Raw genomic sequence first — 27756 nt, 5'->3', positions numbered from 1 at the left:
GTGACAGGTGCCAGGAGCACAGGCAGGGCCACGTGGGACAAGGAGGCGCTGGCCTTGGGCACAGAAGTCTTAAATAAAGACACATGCAGGACTCATCTCCCTCACCTCACCCTCACCCCGGCCCTCTCCACCCTGTTTGTTTGTTTGTTTAATGTTTATTTATTTTTGAGAGAGACAGAGCATGAGCAGGGGAGGGGCAGAGAGAGAGGGAGACACAGAATCCAAAGCAGCTCCAGGCTCCGAGCTGTCAGCACAGAGCCTGACACGGGGCTCAAACCCAAGAACCGTGAGATCACGACCTGAGCCAAAGTCGGATGCCTCAGCATCCACCCAGGTGCCCCACGAAGTCCCAATTTCCTTGATTCCTTTTAAAGTCAACCCTAAGGCTGACTTACAGAACTAAATGAGCCACTGTTTTTAACTCAGGCCAACTGCGTTTCGTTCTCTCTCTAGTTTGCCCCCATCTTCGGTCGAGAAGGCGAGCTTTTTAAAGCACAGGTCCGTTGTTGAAAACATAACCACGTAAGCTTCCGCCTTGCAAGCGTCATGACCGGAAGCCCCAAAGTTTTCAGTGGTTTGCATTTTCATTTGGAAAAAACACTGGAGTGGGCAGAGTCTGCGATGTGCGTCCATCGGGAGGGAAAAATCCAAGCTATCCTTTTCGGTCTCTCCCCAGGAGCCAGAGAAGCAGCAGTTATATGATGTACCCGCCAGCCCCCAAAAGGCAGGACTTGGTCCCTTGGCCAGCCAACCAAGTGTGAGTATGATGAGACGCAGAGATTTGCTGCTAGGAAAATGTGAGCCTCCTCCCGGACGTTTTATCAGCGTGGTCCAAAGTAGGGATACAAATGCCTCACAGCAGAACTTATTTCATTTGGAAACCCGATGGCAGTGATGTTCAGGAACAGGGTGGGCGATGTGGTTTGGGTGAGTCCTCTAGCTTCTCCGTGCCTCAGTTTCTTATGACGGACTAATTGTGAGAATTGAGAAATTCCTGCAGAGGACCTACTACAGTGCTTGGCGAAGCTGAGATCCACAGAGCAAAAGCCCAGTGGATCTCAGTTAAACGCTTATTATTCTATACCTCACAGATGTGTGAAAGTAGGTTTTTACTTATTGGAGAGACGCCTTAATTTGAAAATCTGGAACCCGTGTTCATCGTTGAATTCTGTCCCGTGTATACGATGCATATGCCTGTACCCACGGTTATCAGGGAAGGCCTTACAAAAGAGGGGACACCCCACAGGGTCGTGAGGGTTGCATAGGAGTTTGTTAGGTAGAAAGGAAAGGGTGGGGAGGGCTTTTAGAACAGAAGGGCTGGTTTGGGCAAAATGAAATACAGTGGGCTCAGGGAGTACTCAGGGAGTTCAGGGGACAGTAAACAGCCTGGGCGACTGGACCCACAAGGAAGGTGGTGTGGAGGCCTGAAGGTGGGTGCAACCAGACTGTGAAGGGCCTTGAGCAAAAACAGCAATGGGGGCCGCTGAAGCAGCTGGAGTAGGGGAGTGACAATCAGATTTTTAAGAAGCACAGTACCTGGCATTTAGGAGGCCCTCAGCCTAACACACGTTCGTCAAAGGAGTGGCTCACACCCTCTCTTTATCGCTACTAACCTGGGCAATTTTGTTTGGTTCTTCACAGGGGCAGGGTGCTCCCCTGACGTCAGCGATCGCCTTGAGGCAAGGCGGCTACAACACGTTACCGAGCCCTCAGAAATCTGAGTGGATTTATGACACGCCGGTATCTCCAGAAAAAGCTAGTACGAGAAACGCATCTCTAAGCAGCTTTGCAGAAGGATCGGGGCCCCACACTCCCCCCAGTACATGCTGCTCCCCCCAGTATATGTCCAGCCTCCACTGTCCTCCAAATAGCAGAGCAAGGTCCCTCGATCCATACCTGCACAAAAATGTGCCCATGCAGAAAAAACTCAGCCTTCCAGAAATTCCTACGTATAAATTTCTGGCCTCGAGGGACACGTTCCCCTTGGACGAAGGCGTCGGCTACAAGGTTCCTTCCAGCTTTCTGATTCCCCGAGCGGAACAGCAGAACACCAAGCCAAACATTTACGACATCCCTAAAGCAACGCCGAGAGGCCCTCAGGCCCAGCACGAGCTGGGGAGTGCCGACGGGGCTTCAGAGAACGTCACGGACCGTGACTCCTCGTGGCTCTCGGGACGGCCACCATCGCTGTCTCCGGAACCGGACAGCCTGTCCGTTTCCAGCTCCGACAGCCGAGCCAGCATTGTCTCCTGCTCCTCCACGGCCACGGACTCTTCGTCCAGCTCCTGCGCGGAGGAGGCAGGGAAGGAGCTCTGCTTGGACCTGGACTGGGCCCGAGAGACAGCAGCGTCTCTGCAGCACAAGGTGGCCGGCTCTGTCGCAAGCCTGATGCTCTTTGTCAGCAGGAGGTGGAGGTTCAGAGACTATCTGGAGGCCAACGTCAGTGCCATCCGCAGGGCCGCCGACCACGTGGAGGAATCTTTGAGGGCTTTCCTGGATTTTGCCCGCACGGTCCGTGGGCCCGCCTGCAACCTCAGTGACACTCACCTTCAGGCCAGAATTAGGGACCAGCTACAGACGATCTCCAACTCCTACCAGATCCTGCTCGGAACGAAGGAGAGCCTGGATAGCTGCGATTGGTCCCTGGAAGTCCTCGTGACGGACGAAGCCCAAAACAGCCCGGACGACCTCGAGAGATTTGTCACGGTGGCGCGGATGGTTCCGGAAGACGTCAAGAGGTTTGCCTCCATGGTCATTGCCAACGGGAAGCTCCTTTTCAAGCAGAACTGTGAAAAGGGAGACACCTTGCAAGTGACCCCAGACGCACAATTTAAGTTTGCCGAATGCATCCAGCTTCCCCGAAGAGAAATGGAATTATACCAAAGAAGTGCTCCTTTTGATAAACAGAAGGAGAGGGAGCACTCCCCTGAAATACTAAAGAAAAACCGGGACGAGTATCTGTGAACAGGTGAGTTTCGAGTGGTATAACACAAAGAGCCCTTCAAATTTTATCTGGAGACGTCGCCCATCAGTTAGATGCTGAGAATCCTTCAGTAATTGTTAGAAACAGTTCAATAACTGAATATCGAATGATGATAATCTTTTGATAATTTCTGAGAGACACTGGTTCCATTTTCCAGAAAATAAACTTCATGGAAGTGCTGTTCTAGATGAAATCTTATTAAGAAGTAAGATAGGCATTTGAACATTCAGGCAGATAGGACGTCTTTTGGAAACGTGGTATCTTGGGGTTTATCTCTAACACTAGGGTTACAAAGGCCTTTGAAACCCTTTTGAAATCTGTTCTTTGAGCACATTTTTTAAGCTCACCGCCGAGTTTCCTTGCATTTTTGAAAGTTGTAGATTTAGTCATTGTCTCTGTGTTTCTTAGAAACAGAACAGGAAGTGTAGACACTCTTCCAAATCGTGTGTGTTCTTAGCAGCCTCCAGCCTTCATTTACTGTTAGCAATACTTGGCTGCGTGAATTCAGACACGATAGAAAAAGAGCCTTTGGTTCGAGGATTGCGAATGTCAAGGGGTACAGCAGGTAACCTGGGGGCTGTGTCAACACGACTTGATCCCTTTTAGCCCCAATCTTGTGTGGTATTCTGTCAAAATGCCTGGTGGTTGGTGTAACAGCTTAACACATTCTAGAGAAGGCAGAAACCTGGGTGTTTTTCATTCCCTATTTTAAAAATATAGATATAGATATAAAGAGGTATAAAATACATAAATATAAGCATATATAATTTTCAAACTATGTGTCCTTGTATCAGGCCATGTGGGTAGGCAGAATTTAGCCCTGGGTCTGGCAAAGTTTCCTTTGTTGAAAAAAAAAAAGGCACCAGGGGGCAAAACTATTCACAAAAATAAAAAGATAAATGCTTGAGTTCTTTTTTTTATTAAATTTTTTTTTAGCGTTTATTTATTTTTGAGACAGAGAGAGACAGAGCATGAACAGGGGAGGGGCAGAGAGAGAGGGAGACACAGAATCGGAAGCAGGTTCCAGGCTCTGAGCCATCAGCCCAGAGCCCGATGCGGGGCTCGAACTCACGGACCATGAGATCGTGACCTGAGCTGAAGTCGGACGCTTAACCGACTGAGCCACACAGGCACCCCTCGAGTTTTTTTTTTTTTTTAATGTTTATTTATTTTTGAGAGAGAGAGACAGAGCACAAGAGGAGATGGGAGGAGATAGCAGAGAGAGAGGGAGACAGACTCCGAAGCAGGCTCCAGGCTCGGAGCTGTCAGCACAGAGCCCGACGCGGGGCTCGAGCCCACAAAGGGAGATCACGACCCAAGCTGAAGTCGGACGCTCTACCGACTGAGCCACCCAGGCGCCCCAAAATGCCCACCTTTTATTTATTTTTTTTTCAACGTTTTTTATTTATTTTTGGGACAGAGAGAGACAGAGCATGAACGGGGGAGGGGCAGAGAGAGAGGGAGACACAGACTCGGAAACAGGCTCCAGGCTCCGAGCCGTCAGCCCAGAGCCTGACGCGGGGCTCGAACTCACGGACCGCGAGATCGTGAGCTGGCTGAAGTCGGACGCTTAACCGACTGCGCCACCCAGGCGCCCCAAAAATGCCCACCTTTTAAAGTAGACTTAAACACCTCTGAACCGTGTCGAAACCACTCAGGTTGGTAATCGGAAGGGATTTTATTTTTCAGAAGTTGCCTAATCTAGAAGAGACAGGAAAACCCATCTTGGAACAAAGGTTGGATGAAAACAAAAACCTGGGAGCACAGGTAAGTGACAGGGCCGGCTCGCCCGTCTTTCTGCCTCACGTGCTTCATCCCTAGAGATGCTTCCTGCTATGAACAAGTCAACATGATAGCCGTGATCCACGACGCCTTGGGAATAGATGTGGTGTTTCAGATGGTCCTTCCTATTTGCAGTAGAAGGAGCCCTGGAGATGAACAGGTCCAACGAGCCCCAGAATGTGGAGCATGATCCTTGAACCATGAGTGACAGCTCTAGGCGTCGCAGGTTTAGCGTGGGTGGGACTGACATGGTGTTCGATACCATGGATGCACATTCCCTTTGACATTCTCTTTTAATGTTTCTGGTTACAACAGGAAAACCATTTTGGTTTGGGGCTTATGTGTCACCAACGCCTCTGTGACACTTGATGTTCTGTCTTTTTCAAAAACATTCAAAGATGTTATCGTGGTGCTTATTTTTGTTGGTTCCTTCTTACCGGTGACAAATGACAGTGGTTTTCCAGTCACCAATTTGAAAAGTTTCCTTTAAGGTAATAGAGGTAAAACCAGCGGGTTCCTTTAAAGACAAAGATGAAGCAAGTCAAGGTGAAGAAGGAAGCAGACAGGGCATCCCTGGTGAAGGTTGTCTGAGTACCTAGAGCCTGGAGAACAGGGAACCAGATCAGCTCCCTGGCTGGGGGCTGGGTGTAAGTGGAAGAGAGAAGGACAGAGACGTCTGATCATGTGGACATCTCGGGGGCAAATTGGGACGAGAACCCTCGTCTGAAAGTCTGAGATCAGGGTGCCAGCTTGGGCAGATCCTGGTGAGGGCTCTCCTCTGTCTTCTCATTGTGTCCTCAGGTGGCAGAGAGCAGAGACAAGGGCTCCAACAAGGGCACTAATCCCATCCCAGGGCCCCACCCAAATGACCTCATCTAATCCTAGTTACCTCCCAAAGGCCCATCTCCTACTACCTTCACCTTAGCGGGTGGCGTTTCAACATATGAAGTCAGACCCTAACGCTGAGTTCTTCTAGGCTGTGAGCTTTGAGATCACAGGTGGATGAGAGAACATGCAGTTTCATGAAAAGACTAAGACATTCAGACTTAGCTGACTCCGCCTAGAACTCTGGATCTTTATTTTACAAAATGAATGACCATAGGCAGCCCTTTGCTTCAGGGAGCATCAATCTCCCCACCTGTAACCTAACAAAGAGGCTTTTGATGATCCCCTGGAGTGGTTGCCACTAAAAATTTTTTTTTAATGTTTATTTATTCTTGAGAGAGAGAGACACAGAGAGAGAGAGCAGGGGAGGGACAGAGAGAGGGAGACACAGAATCCGAAGCAGCTCCAGGCTCCGAGCTGTCAGCACAGAGCCTGATGCAGGACTTGAACGCACAAACCGTGAGATCATGACCCGAGCTGAAGTCAGACTCTTAACCAACTGAGCCACCCAGGCACCCTTTGCTGAGAATCTTTCGATAGTGCCTAGGCTTTGGGAAGACATCGGTTCCATATTTCAGAAACTAAAACTCATGAAAGGAAAACTCTAAATGAAACCTTATTAGCAAGTTAGAGAAATATTGTCGTATTAGGACAGATAGGTCAGCGTATTTGGATTTCTTCCGGAAATTTGGGGGGATCAGGTTTATTGCCGATGCTGAAATTAGAAAGGATTTTTTGAAAATTCCGTTCTTTGAGTAAATTTTTAAATCTCATCGAGTTTTCTTGCATTCTTTAAGGTTATAGATTTATTCATTGTCAATGTGTTTCTCTCTTTTTTTAAGTTTCTTTATTTCTCTTGAGAGAGACAGAGACAGTGCCAGCAGGGGGAGGGGCAGAGGGAGAGGGAGAATCCCAAGCAGGCTCCACACTGTCAGCACAGAACCCGATGCGGGGCTCAGACCCACGAACCGTGGGATCAAGGCCTGAGTGAGATCGTGACCTGAGCTGAAGTTGGACACTTAACCAACGGAGCCACCCAGGCACCTCTGTCCATTTGCTTCTTAGAACGGGCTTCTAATGGTTTGTTGAGAATACTGAATGAGATTTTATGTATTTAACACGCAAGATTATATATACAATGCAATATATAATATTGTATATGTAAATACCATACTTTATATGTAACCGTGCTTTGAAAACATTAACATTAATTTGTTAGGCAAATGGTGCACGGTGGGGCTCCCCACACAAAACTGTACTTTTTCTGATATAAAGTCTAGAACGTTGAGCAAAACAGGAAAAGGGAGACACCCACAGCCTGGCGATCAAATCTGCCTCTGATCGATTACTTTCCTCCCTCTTCCAGCATCCTTGTTCCCCCACCCCCCGGCCTCTGAGTCAGCAGAACCCTGAGAAGAGATTCCACCTTTCTCAACACTGCCGGCTCTATTTCGGGGCACTGTTCAAAGCCATCGGCGTATTTAACAGCAGCCTGAGCAACAGCCAGCCCCCCGAGATCTTCATCGCGCAGAGCAAGCTGGTCATCATGGTAGGACAGAAGCTGGTGGATACGCTGTGCCAGGAGACCCAGGAGAGGGACATGCGCAATGAGATCCTCTGTGGCAGCAGCCACCTTTGCAGCCTGCTCAAGAACCTCGCGCTGGCCACCAAGCACGCCGTGCTCAAGTACCCCAGCCCGGCAGCCCTGGGGCACCTCCAGGCCGAGGCCCAGAAGCTGGAACAACACACTCGGCAATTCAGGGGGGCGCTGGAATGAGCCTCCTTCCCCCGCCTTCTCCCTGTTCACCTCTTAGCTTCAACTTGCCAGTCCCCAGCCGTGCAACTGTGTCCTATGCGAAAAGCCAGCCCGGGGCCACAGCAACGGGCAGAAACAGCCACGGTGGCCAAAGCCGGTATTGCCAAGGGGCCAAGCTACCCCAGGACATTGACTTATCCCATAGAGAGCCAGGTATTAAGTAAGGACCTCGCTAAGGTTTTAGCACAGCATGTGGGGTCGGCGTACCAAGTGACGTGGTAGAAACCAATTTTATGTTGGTTGAATGCACGCCTGTCTTAAATTCACTCATTCAACACTTATTTATTGGGCATGTACTATATGTCAGATTCTAGGTGCTGGGCCTATAGCAGTGGATCAGAGCCCTTGACCTCAGGGAGTTTACAATCCAGTGGGGAGAGGGACAAATGATGGAGAGATACATATACAACGTATCAGATGCTAGGGTGAAAGTCAAGGAGGAGGGACTTGTTTTCAGATGATCAATTCCTATTGCGACCGTTAGCAAGTGTTCTGTTTTTCATTTTGGACTGACTTAATTCTGTGAGATTTGGTACAAATTATGTATCTGCCTCTTACACTCTGTACATATTTGCTGTTTTATCTTAATCAAGTTAAAGACGCATGTTCTGTTTCCAACATAACACGTTCTGTTGGGTTCCTTGTTAATTTATTTTGTGTATCACAGATTCTGTGTCGGTAAATTCAGCATGCCCAATCAGAAAAGGCTGATGCTTCAACAGTCTCAAATCTGTCACCGTTTATAACGTTACGTAAATATAATCGTGACTCAAAACATCCTTCGTAGCAATCCTTTCCTTGGAAGAGTCGTTGATCCGTATCACCCGGGTTCTGGGGCCGAAGCAAAGCCTCCGATATTGACTCGTCTTACTCAAATGCTTCTCCCGGACGTGTGCAAGGAGACGCAGTAGAGGCCAAGTGCCCATGCACAAGGCTAGCACGGAAAAGGCAAAGCCGTCCCTCGTGGTGGTGCAGGCAGGAGGTATGGTGTGGACAGGACACCGACTGCCGGGCACGGGTCTGAAGGTGGTGCAGGAAGCGCCTCTCGAATCAAACCACCTCCTTTTCCGCTCTTGCAGCTGGGACTTCAGCTCCTGTTGCTATGGTTACAGCATCCCCCTCCACACGCCTCAGCCACTAAACGCCTTCTGCATTTCGGGCTGCAAGTGACCCGAAGTGTCACCAGATCCAGGCTCTTCGCCCGGTCGGCACTTCTAGATTGTTGACTGCTAGAAGGCTGGTTATTTTCACCGAGTTACTCTTAGGGTCCCTAAAGGAGGACCGCGTCTTTTGTGGGGCTGGCTTGGTTCTCTCCGCCAGAACAGGGAGGCCCCGTTCTTTGAACAGCCGTGATCGGTATCAGTTAGAACTCTTTCTGTTGGAAGCGATCAAAAACCATATCCAATCTTTCTTAAGCAACAGAGGAAATTTATTGACTCAAGTATCTTAAAATAGCCCAGGGGCAGCCTGGCATTAAGGCCGGCTGGTGTGGGTGCCCAGTTTCTCAGTCCCACTTGCTCTGTGTTAACACTCATGATTGCAAGGCGGCTGCCCCAGGTTATATCCTTGGTTTGTAGCCAAAGGAGAAGAAAATGGTTTGATTCTGCTTGGGCTGGCTTAGAGCAAGTGCCTGCCCCGAAAGCCCACGACAAGCAGGGCATGTAATACCCAGGTTGACCTAGACGGGATTCACCCACATGCGCACACACACACACACACACACACACAGTCCCATGTGTCTGGAGAGAGGGAGAAGAATGGCCCTCCCAACAACTATCACGTGTCTGAGATCCCCCTGCTTTAAATCAACAAGTGAGCCTGCCAGTTTCATAGATGCTGAGAGAAGACACAGACGCTGGCATCAGAGGGTATGTCTGGGGTCCCCAAGATCACCCCTAGGTCCAATGATTCGCTAGGAGGAATCCCAAGACAGCATTATGTTCGCGGTCATGGCTATGATTCATTGCAGCGAATGGGGCCAGCAAAGGGAAAGGCTCAGAGAGTGAGGTACAAAGGACACCAGGCTCAAGTGGCCAACAGTCCTGTCCCCGTGGTCACACGAGACACTTCTAATTCCCCCAGCAACAAGTTGTGACAGCACACGTGCGATGTTCCCAGCCAGGGAAGCTCGCGAGAGCCTCACGCCCGGGGTTCCTATGGTCGGCAGCCTCTCCAGAGCATTTTCCCTAACTCCAGGCTCCCAGAAGGAGAGCACGTAGCCAGCACAAGTGACACTCGTTGTATGAACAGCTTAGGCAGACTGACCCGTTCTTATCAACCCTGGGGATGCTGGGAACCCTCCCCAAATGCCAGCTTTTATAAGCAACCAAAGGCCAACCTCATGAGCCAGCCTTCTAAGGACACTATTCAGGCGAGCTATGTCACAGAGACAAAGGAGTTTCCTCACAGCATCGCAAGCATTGCTTCACCTTTCCTTCTTTCCACCTGACCCCAAGTCCCAGGGCAAAGCAAAGGAGGGCACAGGTGATGCTGTGCGCACTGGGGGCTTGTGTCAAAGCCAAAGAACTCTGAGCGTAGGCGACCCCGGTCTTTTATAATGGCCTCTGTGCAGACCTGGCCAAGTTTTGCCTCAGAGGGAAGCATGACCTTTACTGGGCAGCAAACAGAGCTCTCTTTCTGCTCCGGAGGGAGACATCACCTCTCTCTTCCAAGGGTGTTTGCTGAAAACAACCTAGAAGAGGTAATCCAGAACAAAATGCCGTCAGTGCCTCTGCCCAGAGGACATACAGAAATGCGAGAGACCCTGGAGAGCTGCGTCCCAACAGGGGCCCCGACCCAAGTCAGGAATGTTGTTGCAAGAAGGAGGGGCGGCTGCGGGGAGGCACCCATGGGTGTTCACGCCAGCGGGCAAGATGATTTTCGCACAATAGTAATGACAGCAGTACATATTGAATAAGTGATTACTACCTTCCAGACCCTGTTCTAACGCTTTAGACGTTTTAACTCATTCCGTCCTTCATAAGTGAGAGGCTCTAACAGGTAATCAACAGACCTCCATTGCTTTCAGAACACTACAGACGTAGGTAGGCAGACAGGTAGAGAAACATATGTGGTTGGGGCGCCCGGGGGGCTCAGTCGGTTGAGCATCTGACTCTTGATTTCAGCTCAGGTCATGATCCCAGGGTCATGGGATCGAGCCCCACGTTGGGCTCAGGGCTGAGCATGGGGTCTCCTTGTGATTCACTCTCTCTCTCTCTCTCTCTCAAATAATAAATAAATAAATAAAAATTTAAATTTAAATATATCTGGAGACATATTTGTCTCTCTATATATTTTTGTACATATTTGTGTGTGTATATATATATTTGAGATGAGTTCAAACCAAGTTCAACTTTGTTGACAAAGTACAAAACCATTGGCTTTAAAACAATTGAAAACTGCTGCTGTTAGCTAAATGTGTTTCCTTCCCTTTTTTTTTTTTTTGAAAGAGAGCAGTTATGGGATGAGTTTCCACTAATTCAATAGGACCATTACTTCTGAAAAACATTTAAAAGTAGAATAGTATCAGTTGTTGTTGTGTGTGTGTGTGTTTTTTTTTTTTTTTTTACCTTCAGCAACGTTTTGCTGAGTAGTTTTCTTTAATGCCCAGAACTCTGTACTGCTTCCTTTCAAGGTAGGAAGAGGAAATAGTGGCTGGTGTGGTGGTGCCCGTGGTGATAGCAACTTGACCTCAATTAAGTTAAATTTCATCAGGGGGATGGAAGTGACGAGGAACCCAGTTAAGAGATCTTCCAGTGTGACAAGCGCTGGTGAGCTGTGTTTCTGGTTTGGGGGCAACTATCTTTTTTATATATACACACAAAACAGCTTTTAAAAATTTTATATTCTCCCCCAATATGCATCCAGCTCTCCCAAAGCTTCCCATGTGCAAAAGTCTCCCGTTTAGGGTAGGCTGATTTGCCAATGCCTTTTTCCTTTCATTCATTCGTGGGACAAATATTTACGGAGTATCTCCCCTTTATCAGGCCTCTGCTGAGCACCAGAGGTGTTGCAGGGGACAAAACAAAGGTTCTGCATCGTGCAGCCTTCCTTCCAGCTGAAAGGGGGGGCGGCAGGAAACCAGGGCGAGAAGAGGTGAGGTGAGTGAGGCATTCTCCTTGAATGCAAAATGTAAAGGGGCACCCGAAAACCTAGCAACCAAGATACATTTTATTTTGATGCAATATTTAAACAATCATAATCAATGCAAAAAAAAAAATCCACGGCACACAAGATGTCAAAATTTAAATTTATAATATGATGCCAGGGGTGGTAGGTGCCATGATGAAATTAAATCAAGGTGGGGGTAGTGGTCAGAGGAGAAGCTCAGAGGAGGGCCACTTTATTTTACTTGAACCCTCCTTCGGACATCCTCTTAAGTGTAACCTTGAATGATGTGGCTGTAAAAGTCTTAAAGAACCGTAACACATATTTGTTGGTTTTTCATGCCAACTCTCAAAATGAGTCACTTTGCCTGTCAGCCTTGTCCAGACAGAATTTTATTTATTTGTATTTGTATTTTTTTTTTATTGAGAGAGAAGGAGGGAGAGAGAGGGAGAGAATCTTAAGCAGGTTCTATGCTCAGCACAAAACCCGACGTGGGGCTAGCTCCCACAACCCTGGGATCACGACCTGAGCCGAAATCGAGAGTCAGACATTCAGACTAAGCCACCCAGGTGCCCCCAGACAGAATTTCAAACTACAGCGCAGGGGGAGAGCTCACAGGAAATCAAACCCTCAACGGTTTAGAAGACTAAAACATTTGGAAACAATTGCAACAGGCAGTAGGAACATTTAAACTACTTGCTCTTGGCCGGGGCCTCAGGGGCTGGTGAATGAGCTACATTTTCGTATTAACTGCAGCAATATTTTCTATGCACGACCGGATATTTTTCCACGGGGAGTGAGTCCAGACTTTTTCTCAAATTCTCCAGTGGGTCCAAACACCCTTTTGGGATTAAGAAATACTGGTTTTGCTAGGGGCTCATGGTTTTCTTTCTGTTGGTTTCATCCATCTCCCGCCCTTCACATCCACAGCCAGGCTGGGGCAAAGCTGTCGTCAAAGATCCTCACAAGGGAGTATCCTGTGTCAGTTCGTTCAGCAAAGGCAGTGGAAGGTAACAGCAGGTGATGACTCCAGTGTGTCTAATGTGGCTCAAGCAAAATGGCACAAAGCGCGTGAAACACCGAGTGAGGTACCTGATACTTAGCCAGCTCTAAACACAAATGAGTTGCTACCGCTGATATTAACTGTATAAAAGCTTAAGCTGTGTATTTTCGGTAGCACAGCGTAGCCTAATAGCCAATACTCTAAATGAGGAAACCAAGGAGGAAGAGAAAAAAGAATCCAGCTGCCTGAGTTTCAACGGCCCACCCAGTGGTCACTGCTTTGCTGGGTGTCACGGTAGCTTTGGGGGAGAGGTTAAGGAACATGGCATTTGTAGTTCCATGGGCCTCACTTGAGAAGGCCTCTCATCTTGAACTCCTGTTACTCACCTGCCGTGTGCCCCTGAGCCAAGACACCTTGCACAGCTCAGTCTCAGGTTTGTCATTCGGAAAATGGAAGGCGCTGTACCCCCTGCCTCCTAAGTTACAAAGACAGAGGAAACCGTGCCTCCCAATCTCCCGGTCCACCGCCATGGTTAAATGCAGAGCAGGTATTTTTATTTTCACTTCTCCAAATGAGCTAGGGGAGGGGCAGACTCTGTTGCCAGAAAAGAGCACTGGCTTGAGAGTCTGTCTAAAGATCTTTGGGTTTATGCTATTCCGTCCCTGATTTTCCGTCCTTTGGGGGAGAAAAGTAATCTTGGAACCCAGTCCCAGCTCTCCCTCCTACCAGCTGTGGGACCTTGGGCGAGTCCTTTGATCTTTCCAGGACTTCTATTTCTGTACTTGTAAGCTTTCCAGGCCTCTATTTCTGTACTTGTAAATGGATTCCCCTAGTACCTAGCAGTTTTAGGGCCTGCCCAAACTGGACTTATCACCCTCGCCGAACATGTCTGTACTTCCTTTGGGCTTATTGTGGAAATACATACTGAGCGAGCCAAAGGTTCTTCCAGGCACCGAGGCTACGATGGGGACTAAAACAAAGTCCCCACGCTCACAGTTTACGATTCCTGTGATTGGCATAAAAATAAATCATAAGGCAATGAGAGACCAACGGATTAAAAGGTTTATTTTCTTTAAATTCCCATCAATTGCAGTCACAGAGAATCCAATGTTACAGTCCTTGAAGTTTTCATATCCACGTTTTCTGTTCCCAAATAGGGAATATTTTCAGGGTTGTTTGTTTGTTTATGTCTCACTGTGGTCAGCAAGGTAACATCCAATCGTATAGGTCCACCTTACTCGCTGTGGTTAGACTTTCCCCTAATATTTACCATAATTAAAGGAAAAACTAGAAAGAGAGTCAAGAGCCTGAAAGCAGACAGTCATGGATTTTAGCCGGGGTTTTGCAAGGGATTTGGCCTCTCATTATGGACCTAATACAACCTATCTCTTGGAAAAGGCAAGCAAACATCAGCGTAGCCTTGATAAAGCTGCCTCTGTTCACTACACCTGCTTTTTAATAAATAAATAAAGGGGGCTGTGGATCGGATACATTCCTGCACCAACTCTGCAACATTTCATCTATAGACGGTCCACACGGCAGTATGAAAGTTGCAGGCCTAGAGAATCTTACTCCCCCAGAACCTCCTATAACACCACTTCACGGGATTTGTTGAGAGTGTTAAAGTCACGGTGGCGCTCAGTTACAAGTTCTCCTTTGCACACGTGATGGTTCTCTGACACAACAGATGTCATTCACATGCATCATTAATTGCATTAATAAAATGCGCCCCTTTCCCTCCAGGCGCTCCCATTCCGGGGATGTGCCAGACCCACAGTCAGACGTGCTGGGGTGGGTCGGGGCCCGAGAACCGGGGGTGCTCCTGAGTCACCCCCGCTCCCGAGCCGCGGCGAGCGACCGCCACAGGGCGGCAGAAATCCAGCGCCCACCGGGAGGGAGGGACGCCCCGCCAGCCCCTCGGCGCGCAAGGCTTCGCGCGCGCTCCGGCAGGCCGGGCCGCGGGGCCTCGCCCACCGCCTAGCGACGCTCGCCATGGCAACCGGGGCTTGGCAACGGATCCGCCCCACTGCGTGGCGGCGGGCGTAGCGCGTCATCCAGGCGCGCCGGAAGTGACCGCGGCGGTCGCCGGGAACTCCCGGAAGTGGTCGCTGCTGGGGATTCTGACTCCGGGTCTGCGATGGGTTGCGACGGAGGAACCATCCCCAAGAGACACGAACTGGTGAAGGGGCCGAAGAAGGTTGAGAAGGTCAGCGACGTGGGCCCGGTGGGGGCCGGGGGTGTGGGGTCCCCAGGGAGCGAGGGGGAGGTGGGGGTGGTGTGAGCCAGCGGGGCTCCTGACGCTGCCGTGCTCTTTTGGAGAACTCAGAATTACCGACAGTATTAATATCAGACCTTTATTGAGTGCTTGCTTTTGCCGTTCACCTGGGGGTACGCTTTATATGGGGTAGCTCGTACAGTTCTTACTGTCATTATCCTCGCTCTTCGGACCTAGAAATTGAGGGCCGGGAGGACAAAGTTACCCCTCTAGTTAAGTGCCAGGGCCAGGATTTAAAGCCCGTCTGCCGTTAGTTAGTAACAAGGATACGGGTGGCTGCTGTTGATTGAGTTTTGTACACACCAACTTCCTTTTCTCCGGGAATTCTTCACAAAGGTTCCCTTATCCACACGAGAGCAGGCCCTTCTCCTAAAAAGCTATCTTACCACTCTGTGCACTGCCTTCGTGGTTGATTAAGGTCCGTCACAGAGAAAGGTAAGCTCCCTGTGGCAGAGGCTTTGCCTTTTCCCCCTCTACAACTAGCACCGTTCCTGGCACAGTAAATATGGTGAGTACCCAATGAATGAGCGGGTAGTTGTTAATTCCCATAGGTAACTGAGAACATTGTATATGATTTCCATGCTGCTAACACGAAAACTGAGTCAGTAACATGACCAAGATCACACAACTGATAGCTAATGAAGCCGGGATTTCCAACCATTTATGCAGGAATTCAAAGGTAGCATTAGTAATTACTTTTTTTTTTTATGCTTTATTTATTTATTTTTTAATAATTTACGCCCGTCATGGGGCACCAACCCATGACATCAAGATCGAGAGTCACATGCTCTACCGACTAAGCCAGGCGCCCCGAAGCATTAGTAATTGCTTTTTAATAACAGAAGGCGCCCCGAAGTGTTAGTAATTCCTTTTTAATAACAGAAGGCACGTAAAGCACCCAGTTTAGCGCCCGGCACACGTGGGTGCTCCATGTATTCTCCATTCAGCAGCTGGAGAAAGCTTTTTGAAAGGTAAATCTCATATATCACCCCTGTGTTTAAAACCGCCCAGCAGCTTTTTGTCATATTCAGAAGAAAATCCCACCAGGTCTTGTGTGATCAGATGCCTTGTCTCTCTCACCCCTCATCTTCTACCCACCCCCCCTCCAGGTCTTTCGTTCTGTTTCAGCGACACAGACCTTTGTTCTTCAGCCTGGAGTAGAATGTCCACAACCTGATACATCGTTCACCAAGATATCATTCACCTCTGTTACTTCGTTCAGTTCTTTCCTCAAATGTCATTTCAGTCCACTGTTGCAAAATACATTCCCTCTCTATCCTCTTCTGCTGCTTTGTTTTTCTCTATGGTATTTAATCACAGTTTTTATTTGTTTATTGTCTGTCTTTCTCTTATGTGAACAGAGACCTTGTGTGTCTTACCTCTGCCACACAGTCAACACCTGGTAGATAAGTGTTGGATGCAAGAATGAATGAGCACTCAAGAGATTGGAGGTGCCCTCTGATCACACCTACATGTGCATAGGCTAATGCTGGAGAGTCGACACTCATAAGAGCTTTGCCAGAAAAGCATGCAGCTGGTTTTGTTAACTCATGGCCAGGGCTGAAGAGGAGCACCTTAATGAAAAGCTCGGCAGGGTGTCAGAAGGGGACAGAAAAGAAGAAAGGGTGATCGGAGACAGCCGGAGCGCTCAGGCAGGATAGATTTGTGTTATTCTTATTTGTTCAACAAATACTTTATTAAATGCTTGCCATGGGCACCATTCTAGGCTCTGGGGACACAGCAGGGAACAGAGTCCAGCCTTTGCATTGCTTACATTTCGGATAGATATATAGTAATTAAAAAAAAATTTTTTTTAATGTTTATTTATTTTGGGGGGCGGGGAGGGCAGAGAGAGAGGGAGACACAGAATCCGAAGCAGGCTCCAGGCTCTGAGCTGTCAGCACAGAGCTCGATGTGGGGCCTGAACCTATGAACCGACCGAGCCACCCAGGTGCCCCAGATATATAGTAATTTAATATTTTTGACTACTCATATGGTGTGTTTGGTCTGGAATTTAAGACCTTGCCCTGAAAAGAAGACAGACCTTGGAAAAAAAATGTTTTCAGAAGTTTTGGGGGGTTACCAATTTTTAGATCCCTGGGTAAAGATTAGTTTATGGCTTTTCTCCCTGCCCCCACCTCTCCCGATATTTTTTGAATCAGCTAAGGACTATGGGTAAAGAAGGTAAGGGATCCAGAAAGTAGATCCTGGACTTGAATGGCTTTTTTGCATCTGCAGACAATGTAGTAAATTGACCTCACTGGTGGCAGGTTTTCTCAGGGCTCAGCTACAGTGTGAATTTTGATAAAAGCTGTTTAAGCTGTCAAAGTGTGGCTCTTGGACCTGGGGTATAGATAGAATAACGGTTGCCATAATGCGGGTTTTATTTTTATTTTGTTCTGTTTGAAATAATAGGCAATAGAAAGTAGCGATTAGAAGCATGGTCTCTGGAGCTGGCCTGCTTGGGTTCTTAGCTCCTTCATCTGCTTGTTGTGTGACCTCGGACATGTAACCTAACCTCTTGGTACTCCCAATTCCTCAATAACAAAGTAAAAATACTAAGCTACAGGGTTTTTATGAGGGCTAAAAGATTAAGTCACAGAAACTGCTTAACATAGCGCTTGGCACACAGTAAACACTTAAGCAGTTGTTACTGTAGAAATTAAATTGAAGGGAATTTTTCCTCATTTTTGTCTTTTCCTATTTTGTCCCACTTATGCCATCCTATTATATTATTCAGGTTTGGCATTTTAGGAGGGGAAAAGAGTGGGACATGGAATATTATGTAGGTGAAATAGCATTTGAGGGCAATGGAAGGTCTTATGTTTGGGTTTTCATAATGTGGGTAAGGATTTGATATGCTCCCTAATGAACAGTGTTAAATTGGTGATTTTTATTAAGAATTCTGTAGCCTTTGGGCACCTGGGTGGCTCAGTTGGTTAAGTGTCCAACTTCACCTCAGGTCATGATCTCGCAGTCTATGAGTTCGAGCCCCGCATCGGGCTCTGTGCTGACAGCTCAGGGCCTGGGGCCTGCTTCGGATTCTGTCTCTCCCTCTTTCTCTACCCCTACCCCTCTCTCGCTCTTACTCTCTCTCTCTCTCTCTCTCTCAAAAATAAACATTAAAACATTTTTTTTAACTACATTAAAAGAATTCTGTAGTCTTTGTGCTGAACTTTAAAAAACAACAAACCTATTTTCTGAGTCCTGAGTCCTTATATTCTGCTAAAGCTTTGGAGCCTTTCCCATTGATAGAAATTAAGCAGTACTGCTTATTGTTTTCTATATGGCTTCTCTAACTTACTGTTAAGATACAAATTAGTATTTGGGCTAATTCTGGCCAGGGCTGCCTGGCTGGCTCAGTTGAAAGAGTGTGTGACTCTTGATCTTGGGGTTGTGAGTTCGAGCCCCACATTGAGTGTAGAGATTACTACAAAAAATAAATAACTCAAAAGGATGCAAATGCTAATATTTATATGCAGCTTGCATAGGCAATTTAATTATTTGATGTGAATGTTTTGTTTTAGGTATCACATTTAGAGGGAACTTATTTGACATGGTGTTGATTACTTTGACTTTTTAAGTCCCAGCTTCGTGTGTTGCTATCTTTGATTTCAAAGACAAAAATCATCACATGTGGTAAAACTGAATTAGCCTTTATATGTAGAACTGTGGACCATATGTCTTTCGGAGGTGAAAGTTAATTGAAAGGATTTTTTTTTTCCCTTAGGTTGACAAAGATGCTGAACTAGTGGCCCAGTGGAACTATTGTACTTTAAGTCAGGAAATACTAAGGCGACCCATAGTTGCCTGTGAACTTGGCAGGTATGGTTCCTTTACTTAATTGAGATGAGTTTTTATTCAGTAATTTTTAAAAGAATTTCAGTGTGTAAGTACGGTTCTTGATTCATGAAATGTGAATCATCTCAAACAAATGTGTGAAGCCTAGGTTATCATTCCTTGTCTCTGACCATGTTTCTGCATTTTCCTATTCAGTTTGATTTATTTAATTCATGATCTGAAAATTCAGGGGCCAGTAGGAGCTCCGTTATAAACATAAACGCATGAAGGAGCCATGTGGGGCTGTAGGGAATGGTGGGGACTGGAGAAAACTGGAGAGTCCGTGTCCTGTCTGAAAGGGCAGCTGCTACTCATTTCCCGTCAGCTGTTGCTGTTCCAGAAAGTGGGCCCAGTGGTTCCAGAACCTGTGATTTTTTTTTTTCCCAGGGAAAGTTGAAAATGTGTACTTTTATATTAAATTTCCATACTGTTCAGATCCCAATCAGTCCTCAGATTGCCAGGTTGCAACCCTTGGTTTAAACTACTTTCTTTCTTTGTATGCTGTGGAGATAGTTGAACCAGGATTTAATTTACTTTTTTAGCGATGCAAGCCATTTCTGTTATCCAGTGTAGATGACTTTGGATTGAGCTCAGTTTAGTTCTTCCTCCTTTGTGTGGCGGTTGATTGTTGCCACAGTGTTTGGACTGACCCTTATTGTTGCAGACTTTATAACAAAGATGCCGTCATTGAATTCCTTTTGGACAAATCTTCCGAAAAGGCTCTTGGGAAGGCAACATCTCACATTAAAAGCATCAAGGTAAGACAGGTGATTCTGAAGTGCTCCAGGGGTGTCAGTGGTTAAGATTTATTTTGTAGAATTCGTGCACATTATAGACTGAAGGCTGAGATTTGGAATTCCAGTCCCACCCAGCCATCTAATAAGAGTGTGATTTGGGGTAGGTCACTTAAAGCTCAAGCCAGAAATTCCCACACCTGGCCTTCCTGCATTATAAATCTGTTATGATGTAATATGTGCAAAAGAACTTTGAAAATTGTTAATGTGATGAATAAATGTTTGGAGACATCATTTTTGTATTTAAAGCTTGGCTACTTGAATTTTTTATTCAATTCTATAATTCTTATAGAACTAGAGACTTCTAGGTAGATCACTATGAAATCAGTGTAGTATTTCTTGCTACTTAGACATTCTGATTGGCAGTTAAAGTTCTTTCATAAAAATGGGAAAACAAGGGGGTACCTGGGTGGCTCAGCCAGTTAAGCATCCGACTTCAGCTCAGGTCATGATCTCATGGTTCATGGGTTCGAGCCCCGCATCGGGCTCTGTGCTGACAGCTCAGAGCCTGGAGCCTATTTCAGATTATGTGTCTCCCTCTCTCTTTGCCCCTCCCCCACTCGCGCTCTGTCTCTCTCTGTCTCAAAAATAAACAAACATTAAAAAAAGGTTTTTTTAAAATGGAAAAACAAGTTTTTAAGTAAGGGAAGTTGGTTGAGAGGACAAAATCTTTCAAATCTGGTCGATGGGAGAAAAATCAGAAAAGTGGCAGAGAACTTGGGGACCATCAAGCTTGTCAAACACTTCATCCCACAGGTGGGAATTCTCACTATCCATGACTTTTTGAGGCCACACAATGAATGACGCATTTAACCCAGAACCAGAATGCCTGACTCCCCATGTAAGGCTTCGGGTTTTTCTTTTCTTTTTCTTTTTAAAATTTTTATTATGATATTAGGTTTTTTTTTTGAATTCTTGCAATGATTACAGGATACAAGAACAGTTAATTTCAGGCAAATTAGTAATTCTGAGATGTAGCTAAAGTCATGCTTTAGAAATAACCATGTTGATTTCTGTCACCTTTTATCTTGGGAAGAGAATTCATTCCTTAAAAGACCCATGGTAGCGTAGTGATCTTATTTGAATATGATGATCATTGAAATTAATTTATACAGTTCTATATTGAAAATAATATTCAAGGTACATGGTTGAACTTTTAATTTTAATGCAAAAAAGAAAAAAATTCCAAGAAATCAGAACTGTAAAAGCAGAAGGATTCAGATAAAATGATGCAAATATGCCAGATTATCATTACTGTCATATACTGGTCCACACATACTTCGAGAACTTGAGGAGACACATGGCCGCATCAACCAGGAAGCCGACCCAAGGCACAGTGGCTTTCCTTTCAAGGCTCTCGGCTGCTGTCCGGAGTGCTGAAATCAAAATGGTGGGTTAAATGTCAGATGCTCAAGTGGAGCCATTAGATCACTCCTTGTGAAGGTGAATTTTTGAAAACCCGAATGGCCAGATCTTGGGATCTAATAGTATTCTCTGGCTAATATTCTGCTTTGGATATTAGACCGTGGTCTCACAGATTTTACTGTCTGTTCAGTTATTAAATAAACATGGGCGGCCAGTAATATGGAACACCTCAGTGAGGATTCATCTGCAGAGAAGGAAAGTGTTCCTTTCTGGATGAAACGGATACAGAGCTTTCTCTTAGTGGCGTAGTTTTTCACGTCCAAAGTTACTTTTCCCTAAATGTCAAAATAATTGTAAAGTAGAAATTAACTAATTCACTTGCCAGTCAGTGAATTGGAAAACTCGTTTCCTATCACAATTTGTGGTTTCAGTTTTTCTTCATATTATAAGTGACGGCCAAAGGAAAGTAGGAAGAAGAGGTTTGGACGGGAAAGGACTGTAATAACAATTTCTCTGCTGACTTCGGCGGCCGTTGAGGCTGAGGAGGATCCACTTATCAGATGAATTCTTAAAATATTGATGTTTTTTCACAGAATGTGACAGAACTAAGGCTTTCTGATAATCCCGCCTGGGAAGGGGATAAAGGAAACACAAAGGGTGACAAACACGATGACCTCCAGCGGGCACGTTTCATCTGCCCCGTTGTGGGCTTGGAGATGAATGGCCGGCACAGGTCAGTGATGGATGTGGGCAGCTGCTGGAGAGTCCGGTCAGACGGACGGGCACTGTTAGGGTTTGCGCTGTAGCTTTATGATCGCACAGACTGCTTAAAGCGTCCTTTGGTTTGGGGGTGCCTCGGAGGCAACAGAGCTGGCACAAGGCCGTGTTAATTCCCTGGCGGCCGTTTGTGACGTGGTGTCCAAGCGCACCCAGCTTCGGTGCCTGTGCCTTCTGTTCCTGAGAGGAGGAGAGCCGAGAGTAGGGAGGGATTTTTAAAATTCCTCATGCGACACGGGAGGTGCGTTATTTGGTCTTTTCCTCTGGGAGAGAAAGCAAAGGACAAATGTTGCCCACCAGACAACTTGCATTTCCTCATAACTGCCGAAAAACAGGCAGCGGAAAATCGTTTTACCGAATGTGTGGTCAGTCAGTCAGCTAAAGACCCAGCTGGTGATGGTAACTTGCTTTAAATTTGGAGCGAACAAATCCTCTGAGCAGAGCACCAGAAATCTTAAGGTTGACATTTGTGTAGCGAACGTAAGTGACCTGTGTACTTTTGCCTTAGAAAATATGAGTGTTGAATGGCTCGGTAGGTGCCTTTTTATAGGATGCCTCAGTGTGAGCCAAAGGTTTAACCTCTTTTCCCACCATTTAGAAATATCTTTAAAAGCTGGTAGTCCCAGTTGTCATCTGGAATCTTCTGCCTAACACATTACATGTGGAAGGTAGTAATTTTTGACCATTTTCATTCAGGAAATGGGGTTAGGCTGGGGGCAGAGGGGAGACGTAGCTCACCTAAGTAAAAACTTCCGTTGGTCTGTAAACAACCACATTGAACCTGGAGCATTCTGGCACCTTTGCACACTTCTGCTTAACAGACGTGTGTGCGCCATGCGGGGCAAACTGTGCCTGAGGGAGGAAGCACCGTGCTCCGAATTGGAATAACCTGTGGCTTTATGGATTTGGAGAGAAGGAAAATTTTCGGCCCAGGGAGCTTTTAAAGATGCTACTCTTCAGACAGTGTGAATTTAAATCCTTTAAGCCCCTCAGAGTTGACCATTTAGTGGTAACTGAGGTGGTGGATATGTTAATTGGCTTGATGGTGATCATTTCACAGTGTGTGTACGTATCAGATCAAGTTGTGCACCCTGAATGTATATAATTTGTGTTTGTCAGTTATACCTAAATAGAGCTGAAAGAAGAATTAATCAATTAGTTAAAAAGCTAAAGTTCACTGTTAGGGTCAAGCAGGCAATATTCTGGGGAAGCCGACTCACCTACCTAAGCTTGTCCTACTTTTGTGTGTGTTTCTGCACATGGGTACATACACATTATCTCGAAGTGAAAGTCATAACATAAAGGTCAGCACCTCTGCCTAGTTCCTTCCTCGGTTTCCCTCACCCCCAGGGAAAACCCCCTGACCGTGGAGCAGTCCCTCCCATTCCCCAGCCCCTGGCCACCGCCAGTCTGCTGTCTGTCTGCATGGATTTGCCTCTTCTGGATACTGCCTATACATAGAATCATTCAGTGTTTGACCTTTTGTGTCTGGCTTCCCACTTTTTTTTTTTTTTTTTTTTAAAGAAAACCATGGTTCACCCTGAAAGAGGAACTTAGCAGAAACAGACTCAACTCTGGGGTCTTGAGCAGGGGTTACCTATAGCTTTTGCTTCAACTGTGGTTTCCCTAGTTTTTCCCTTTCATCCCCTGGCTAATCTCTCTTTTCTCTTCCCAGTGAATTTGTGTGTTTTGGCTTTGCCCTCCTGCTATTAATAGGGCCTCCACACTAGAAAATTGATTTGGGGGTTACTTTGTACATTTATTAAATGTTATATAATAAAGATTCAAATATAGAGAAAAATAGAAATAAGTGACTGGTGTAATGAAAACATTGAGCCTTTGTTTAAAGAAAAATAAACAAATTTAAATTACTAGTAGTTAGTAAGCATCCATAAAATAGGATTTTTTTGTTGTTGTTGTAAACAACAGTAAGTGAATTTAGTATGGTTGTTGTTAATTGGGTTTTTGTTGAGGCAAGCTGCATCCACTCTAATCCCTAGGGAATTGGAGAGACCTTCTATTGTGGCATTTTTAGAGGAACAGGTAAAGTAAAATGTACACCTGATGATTTTTGCCCCTTTCCCCCAGTCCTCGCCTCCAGTGGCAGCATTCTTGACTGTTTGGAGTTTAATGCCCCCTGCAGACCCGCCCAGCACCAATGCACATACACCACACTTCCCTACGCTTCTGCCAATAGAAATGTAAACGTGTTCAACACAGTATACATATCGTAACCTCTTTTTTGTCCTACTTCTCTAATTTGAGTATGTTTTTATAGCCTTGCATACAGATTTACCTTACTCTTTTTATAGCTGTATGAGTGTTCCAAACTTACGTACCCATTCCTCTGCTCACAAACATTTAGGTGCTTTCTTTTTCCTTGTTCCAAGCAGCGCTGTCCTACACAGCTTCATAAATACATATTTACGCATCTGTACCCTCGTGGGCAGGTTTTATAGGAGACATTCCGAAAGGTGATTCTTGTGCGGGACTCTGCCAAATTGTCCTTCTAAGATGCACCGTGCTGCACCACCCCCCGCCCCCCAACAGACATGCCTGTTTCCTCAGTTTCCTGCTGGACACCTTCAGTCTCTTTTGTCACTGTCAGATACGTAAAACATTATATGACGTTTTGCAGTGAATTTCTGTAACAGTTGCGCTTAAACATTTTTTATGTTTTGGCCAATTATAGTTCTTTTGTGAATCACATGTGAATGTCTTTTGCCCATTTTTCTAGCACACTGTTTATTTTTGCTTTTTAAGAGCATTTTGAATACTCCTACTCAATCTCATATATATATATAAAATATTCTCTTTGAGTTCCTATTCTGTCTTTTGACTTTTTATGTTTGTGGTTTTATTTTTAATGTATTTATCTTATTTGTAGGAGAGACTTGATTCTAAAGGATTTTTGCAAGGCAGCAGGAATGGGACCGTGGCCTGTATTTTTCTCTATTTCTGTTTCTTTTTCTATGTATAAATAGGTATATAGGACATACTAGTTTTTTTCCGGTAATGGAATCAAATGTGACCATTTTTCTGTTTTAGTCCCTGGCCTTTGTCTAAACTGAACAAATGTTAGCTGATAATCCGGCTGTAATTTAAAAATTATTACTTAAGTCAACTTCCATTTTGGATTCTTTCTCCAGGTTTTGCTTCCTGCGGTGCTGTGGTTGTGTGTTTTCTGAACGAGCCTTGAAAGAGATAAAAGCAGAAGTTTGTCACACGGTGAGTTGTTGACACATGTCAGTTGTTCCTTCTTGGTAGCTGAGGAAGTCACACGGTTTAGGGTTCCTCCTTCCATGTGTCATTTCAGCATGCTTCAGTTCTTTCTGAAATAGATCTGATTCGTTGTTTCTCTGCTCAAAGCCCTTCCATGGCTCGTCTTTGTTGGAAACAGACCCAGACAGCCTTTGGTGACCGGTCCCTGCAGGCCTGTCCGGCTCAGGCCAAGCTTGGGCTGCTCCCTGACCTCCCTGCTGTGCCTTTGTTCCGTCTTCCGTGACCTACCAGCCTGGGGAGGTCATGCCCCCTGTGAACCTTTGCTGCTGAGCCTCCTTCCCTGTTCCCCGGGCACCTTGTTAGCTCGCTCTCCTCATCAGAATATAATTGGTATTTCCATGGTGGTTTTCCCACAGGACTGGGGCGGTTACTTTGTTTTTTCCCTCCCCCCCCCCCCATAAGACTTTATTTATTTATTTTTTTTAGAGTAGTTTTGGGTTCTCAGCAAATTAAGAGGAAAGTAAAGAATTTCCCCTATTCCTTCTGCCCCCCCCCCCCATCAACATCCCCACCAGGGGGTACATTTGTTACAACTGACGACCCTGCCTTCACACACCATCTCCCAGAATCTCCAGTTTACGTGAAGTTTCACTTGCACATCCCGTGGGTGTGGAGAAACGTGGGACGATGTGTACCCACCATTGTAGCATCACACACAGTATTTCCGCTGCCCTAAAATTCCCCTGTGCTCCTCCTGTGAGCGTTTGGGAGCGGGGGCGAGGCTTGTCTGTCTCATCACCCTCCAGAGCTTATTCTCTGCAGGGCACGTGCTGTGTCCTCAGTAAGTGCTCACACGAGAGAGCAAATACATGATGTAGGAGCTCACCTGTTCGGGTCACATGACACAAATACCGATGGCCCCACTTTCACAGTGTTGCTGCGGCAGCCCCCAGACATTTGTGTCTCTGGCGTGCTGTTCGCCTGCGGAAAACTTACCGTTTAGTTTAACACCGTGGATGCCAACAGCTCCCGATTGTACTTTCACCCATGTTAACTCAGCTTGGATTTCAAGCCCCTCGTTCTGGTTCTCCCTGTTGTGAATTATCCTTTCATTGAACAGCTTTCACTGAACACCTGTCAGGGGCCAGCCTGTGTCCTGAGCACTATATGGTGGGAGAGCCTAGTGGGTGAGATCGTCACAGTCCCTGCCTTCACGGACCCCACATCCCAGTTGGAGAGGCACTCAGACAACAGGGAAGGAGGCTCAAGGCAGTAGCGACTGTGACAGATGCCAGGAAAGAAACAGGGGGTGACGTCCCAGAGGGAGAGAGGCTGGCGCAGTGGTGACAGAGGCGCCCCTGGGGGCTTGAGCTGACCTGAAGGGCACAAAGGAGCCAGCCAAGCAGAGTTGGAGCCAAAGCTGGGAAGTGACAGGATGTGGCTAGTGTGAGAACAGAAGGCTGGGGGGCGAGCGGGGGTGGGGGGTGGTGGTGCAGGAGAGGAGAAGTAGGAGAAACTTACAGGTAGGGGTTACTTCATACCGCGCCCAGCCGCCCACATTGGGGCTTGTGGATCTCGTTCGAGGTGCGGTAGGAAGCCAGAGAGCAGCTTAAACTGGACCAGGTGTCCTGCAGTTTCAAAACGATCCCTCTGTGAAAGAAGCCAGATGTGGAGGACACCCTGGGTGACTGCGTGCGGGCAAAAGGTAGTTGGTTGCTGGTGAAGAAGTCACCGAGGGGCATGGAGTTGTTTCCAGTTTAGGGTGACTATGAATAAAGCCATCCCAGAATTTGGAATCTGCCTCGCTAAGCTTTTACAAAAGAGAAGAAATTCACAGAATGCGTTCAGAAATTGATTCATGTCATTTATTCACCTGTGCTTATGACATCTTGTGTGGAAGGTGAGGTGACAGGCGCTCCTAGGAAAGAGATGGCCCAGTCTGTGCTCAAGGGAGTGCAGTCCTGCAGGAATCATAAGTCAGACGAAGGATCCTATTCTTTTTTAAGTGTGTATTTTAGAGAGAGAGAGAGTGTGCACGCACGTGAGGGAGGGGCAGAGAGAGGCAGGGACAGAGGATCCGAAGCGGGCTCTGCGCTGACAGCAGAGAGCCTGACATGGGGCTCAAACCCATGAATCATGAAATCATGACCTGAGCCGAAGTTGGGTGCTTAACTTACTAAGCCGCCCAGGCGCCCCTACTTTTTTTTTTTTTTTGAGGCCAGCTTCCAAGTGGATGGTAAGATGTCGTTGGAGCTCAGGGGCCAGAGAACTTCCTTTTGACTGTGCCGGTGAGCAGTGGCTTTATGAAGGAGGAGACGTGTGTTCTAAGCCTCGAAGGCAGAGCATGGTTCTCATCGGTCAGACTTTCGCAGAGGTCGGGACGTGACCACCCGTGGTGCAAGCGTCGGTGGGGGGCAGCGCGCAGACGGGACCCCACACGTGTCTGCGAGATACCGGAGAGCGCCCCGGGGACTCCCGTTTCGGGCTCCTTCAGACTTCGCGCGTGCCTCGAGGGGCAAGGCTCCGAGTAGGTTTTCATTGGCGCTCTGACCCGTGCAGGGCTCCTGCGGGGGGAGGATGCTGCACGCGGAGCTCCGGCTGGCGGGTCAAGCGAGACTTGTTTTGTGTCCTGCGTGGTTTTGTCTGCTTTACGTGTGCGGCAGGGGTGCCGTTTTTATACTTATGGCAAGAATGCCCCGTTCACGTTTAAAGTAAATCTGAGTAAAATTAGAAACGGGCACGTTCGCAGAAGTACATCGAGACACTGACGGCGCATCGGCGGGGAGGCCTGAAGCTACGCGACAGGATGTAGGTGGCACAGCGTGTGGGTGTGGGTGGCGGAAGAGCTGGACGCTGCCGTGTCAGACGGAGGAGGGAGAGGGGCAGCTGCCGCATCGGAGGGAGGAG

At 46.9% G+C, this 27756-nt stretch overlaps 3 protein-coding genes across 4 annotated transcripts in view; 2 read left to right on the top strand and 1 right to left on the bottom strand.

The window, feature by feature from the left end:
• Positions 1-8241, top strand: part of CASS4 (Cas scaffold protein family member 4) — a 38768-nt gene extending 30527 nt beyond the window's left edge. Inside the window, 5 exon segments of the mRNA XM_049650585.1 lie at positions 677-757; positions 1642-2946; positions 2948-2968; positions 4673-4750; positions 7017-8241. Coding sequence (XP_049506542.1) covers positions 677-757; positions 1642-2946; positions 2948-2968; positions 4673-4750; positions 7017-7427 — 1896 coding nt within the window. The 3' untranslated portion in view covers positions 7428-8241.
• A 6391-nt stretch (positions 8242-14632) lies between these two features.
• Positions 14633-27756, top strand: part of RTF2 (replication termination factor 2) — a 41126-nt gene continuing 28002 nt past the window's right edge. Inside the window, exons 1-5 of the mRNA XM_049650593.1 lie at positions 14633-14782; positions 18582-18676; positions 19356-19449; positions 21444-21583; positions 24777-24855. Coding sequence (XP_049506550.1) covers positions 14714-14782; positions 18582-18676; positions 19356-19449; positions 21444-21583; positions 24777-24855 — 477 coding nt within the window. The 5' untranslated portion in view covers positions 14633-14713. The remainder of the gene's footprint in view (positions 14783-18581; positions 18677-19355; positions 19450-21443; positions 21584-24776; positions 24856-27756) is intronic.
• Positions 14947-27756, bottom strand: part of LOC125936476 (beta-1,3-galactosyl-O-glycosyl-glycoprotein beta-1,6-N-acetylglucosaminyltransferase 7-like) — a 44422-nt gene continuing 31612 nt past the window's right edge. Inside the window, exon 4 of one of the 2 annotated variants that reach the window (XM_049650592.1) lies at positions 14947-15024. In XM_049650592.1, the coding sequence (XP_049506549.1) occupies positions 14972-15024 (53 nt within the window). In that variant the 3' untranslated portion in view covers positions 14947-14971. Of the gene's footprint in view, positions 15025-20628; positions 20862-27756 lie in introns of those variants that run through there. The other variant, XM_049650591.1, reaches the window with a different exon arrangement.

This window comes from Panthera uncia (assembly GCF_023721935.1).
Source record: "Panthera uncia isolate 11264 chromosome A3 unlocalized genomic scaffold, Puncia_PCG_1.0 HiC_scaffold_11, whole genome shotgun sequence".
Classification (NCBI taxonomy): Eukaryota; Metazoa; Chordata; class Mammalia; order Carnivora; family Felidae; genus Panthera; species Panthera uncia.
Note: the sequence above shows the minus strand (reverse complement) of the source record. Positions and strands in the feature narration are given on the sequence as shown.